At 35.8% G+C, this 3,208-nt stretch overlaps 1 protein-coding gene across 1 annotated transcript in view; it reads right to left on the bottom strand.

Annotated features, from left to right (window-relative positions):
• Nucleotides 1–48: 48 nt before the first annotated feature.
• The window catches only part of LOC106476416 (casein kinase I), an 8,660-nt gene continuing 5,500 nt past the window's right edge, over nucleotides 49–3,208 (bottom strand). The window contains exon 5 of the mRNA XM_013937077.2: nucleotides 49–480. Within this exon, the coding sequence (XP_013792531.2) occupies nucleotides 232–480 (249 nt within the window). The 3' untranslated portion in view covers nucleotides 49–231. The remainder of the gene's footprint in view (nucleotides 481–3,208) is intronic.

Genomic DNA, 3,208 nt, shown 5'->3' with positions numbered 1-3,208 from the left:
GCTGGAACTGTTTAAGTTGTTTTTATTTAAGAAGTTACTACATGCCAACACCACAGCTATCAAACTTGTACTACCTTACCTATCCCTAGGTGGGTGTTGATGCTGGAACTGTTTAAGAAGTTACTACATGCCAACACCACAGCTATCAAACTTGTACTACCTTACCTATCCCTAGGTGGGTGTTGATGCTGGAACTGTTTAAGAAGTTACTACATGCCAACACCACAGCTATCAAACTTGTACTACCTTACCTATCCCTAGGTGGGTGTTGATGCTGGCGTATCGAGCTGTCCCCGTAAGATTTTTGTTCTCCTTGTAAGGTATGTGCTGGTGGGTACGAGAGTCCCTGTACTTCTTGGCTAAGCCAAAGTCGATAATATACACCAGGTTTCCTTTCTTACCCAAACCCATCAAGAAGTTGTCTGGCTTGATGTCTCTATGAATGAAGTTCTTGCTATGGATGTATTCTATTCTGCTGATCTGGTAAAGATGTGTTCATAAGTATAATCAGATGAATAAAAGATAAGAATGTTTACATATATAACACTAGAAATGCAACAACTGTGGCTCAACATTTATATACACTTCAAAAAACTTGGTTACACTGTTGACTGGACATGCAGTGTTCTATTGTATAAACACAAAATAATACATTTAATTTACACAGTGACAATACTAATCCATCAAACACCTAAACACTGTGTTACAATGGTTATCTTTTTGCCCTTCTATTTAACATGTTTTTATGCAATAACCTAAACCAAAGATAGTGTTTCTTAACTAGTAGTAGTGGTTCTTGTACAACATGAAGAGGTTTCACCATGCTGCCCTTATCAGTTCTCGTGGCTCAGCATCTGAACTACAACGGATTCCTAGTCAATAACTGAATATGTCTGTTAAACATTTTACCAAAATTACATCGCTAAACAAAACCTACAAAAAAACATTTCCCATTTCTACAACACACACACACAAGAAAAGAAGAAACCAGAACCGATGTACACACAAGAAAAGAAGAAACCAGAACAGACGTACAATACTCACAGCCGCTGCTGTCAAGTGTACAACTTATTAAATTGTAGGGTGGTAAGTATTCTTCCAAATATGGGTCCAAAAAGTACAGGAAAATTTTGAAAATTAGGTCATAGAAAAAGATTAAAAACTGGGAAGAAAAATGAATGAAAAGAACTACAAAAAAGGGAAAAAATAATAAACAAAAGAAACTGTATATTGACTACTGAGTTTTACTGCAAAACATGTTGTGGTACCATTTTTGAGAGGTTAAATGTTTCAGGAGCCTTGAGTGGAGGTTTTACTGCAAAAAATGTGGTACCACTGTCGACAGGTGAAATGTTTTAGGAGCCTTGAGTGGAGGTTTTACTGCAAAAAATGCTGTGGCACCATTGTCGACAGGTGAAATGTTTTAGGAGCCTTGAGTGGAGGTTTTACTGCAAAAAATGCTGTGGCACCATTGTCGACAGGTGAAATGTTTTAGGAGCTTTCAGTGGAGGTATGAAAAAAAAATGTTTGTGAAGAATATTTATCCTTCTTGTTATATATTTCTTTCACACTTAATTTAATCTCACTCACGAGTCCTGTAAATATAGTTACAGGTAAACTTGACTAGGACTCAAATAAAGTACTATACAGAAAACAGAGCTGGTGAGAATTAAAAATCAATCTGGTAATACGTAAATAAACTGTTCTTACGGTTTAGTGTTAATCACTAAATGCGTGTAACACATCAACAGTTTATCAATACATTCTGGAAATCTGATGATCATTATTAAAATATATTTAACACACACACACACAAATTAATGTGATTTTCTGAGCACAATATCTTCTGTCACCAGATAGACACACTAGTAGTATAAACAGTTAACTGAATTCTCATTGTGTGTATGTCAACAGGCCTCAGTCTTTTGTGTGAGCATTCATGTAAGTTACAAGATTGCTTTCCCATGTCAAAATACTGATTTTAAATACTATTTTGTAAATCATATATGATGGGCTAAAGTTTTGTGTCTACTGACTAGAACCTGTCTTCTTACACAACAACAACAACCTTGTAGACCGAGAGATAGAAGTATACATACACCAAACACGTCTGTATTATATGCAGATACTGACACTTGCTATTACACAACAACAACGACCTTGTAGACCCGAGAGATAGAAGTATACATACACCAAACACGTCTACATTATATGCAGATACTGACACTTGCTATTACACAACAACAACGACCTTGTAGACCCGAGAGATAGAAGTATACATACACCAAACACGTCTACATTACATGCAGATACTGACACTTGCTAATAACAGTGATGAAAAAACATAAAACACAAATGTTGAAAAACATAGACTTTCAGTTTTTGAATAACAAATGGCCCATGTTGTCTCACAGTAACTGAGGTCGTAAACAATTGTGATATGTGTAAGGCAGAAGTGATGAACCTTAAGAGACCACAACCTCATGGGTACAGAGTCAATACCTCACCCTATCAGCACAGTATTTGTTTCATTCATCATTAACGTCTGTCATTGCATCAGTTATATAGAACTCGACTTAAATAGTACATCTACACAGGAAACCGAATGACTTGCTACAAATCAAAATCATTAACCATTACAAATGCCCAATGGAGCATTACATGCATTTTTCAAGTTCAAAATGTCCACCATATTTCCCAACTACAGTAATGTATCAGAATTTCAAGGCATGACGTAACACAATTTAGATAAAGTAACACGTAACTGACTGAAAGTATAGTATTTATCCATGAAAACATTAAATATTACAGAACAGCTGGTATTTCTGACTGGAAATTATTTCTTTACTGAGGAGGTGTGGGAACATCCACTCTGTTGCTACATTATAAGTATTACTAAACCACACAAAAAGCATGAAACTGAACACAATTAGGCCTATGGATCTCAGCACTAAACCAACTTTACTTCAGACTCTTGTTCATTAAAATTAGTTCTGAACAAGATAAAATTAGCAAAGACTTAGAAAAATACTCACTGTTTATCAAGATACATGGTGTACACCATTGATGAAAGCAGCCTTTTAGGTTACACCAGGTGTAAAGATGAAACACTGATGAAAGGAGCCTTTTAGGTTACACCAGGTGTAAAGATGAAACACTGATGAAAGGAGCCTTTTAGGTTACACCAGGTGTAAAGATGGAACACATT

Source organism: Limulus polyphemus, unplaced genomic scaffold (assembly GCF_000517525.1).
Source record: "Limulus polyphemus unplaced genomic scaffold, Limulus_polyphemus-2.1.2 Scaffold10513, whole genome shotgun sequence".
Classification (NCBI taxonomy): Eukaryota; Metazoa; Arthropoda; class Merostomata; order Xiphosura; family Limulidae; genus Limulus; species Limulus polyphemus.
The sequence above is the reverse complement of the archived record's forward strand: the minus strand, read 5'-3'. Positions and strand labels throughout refer to the sequence as shown.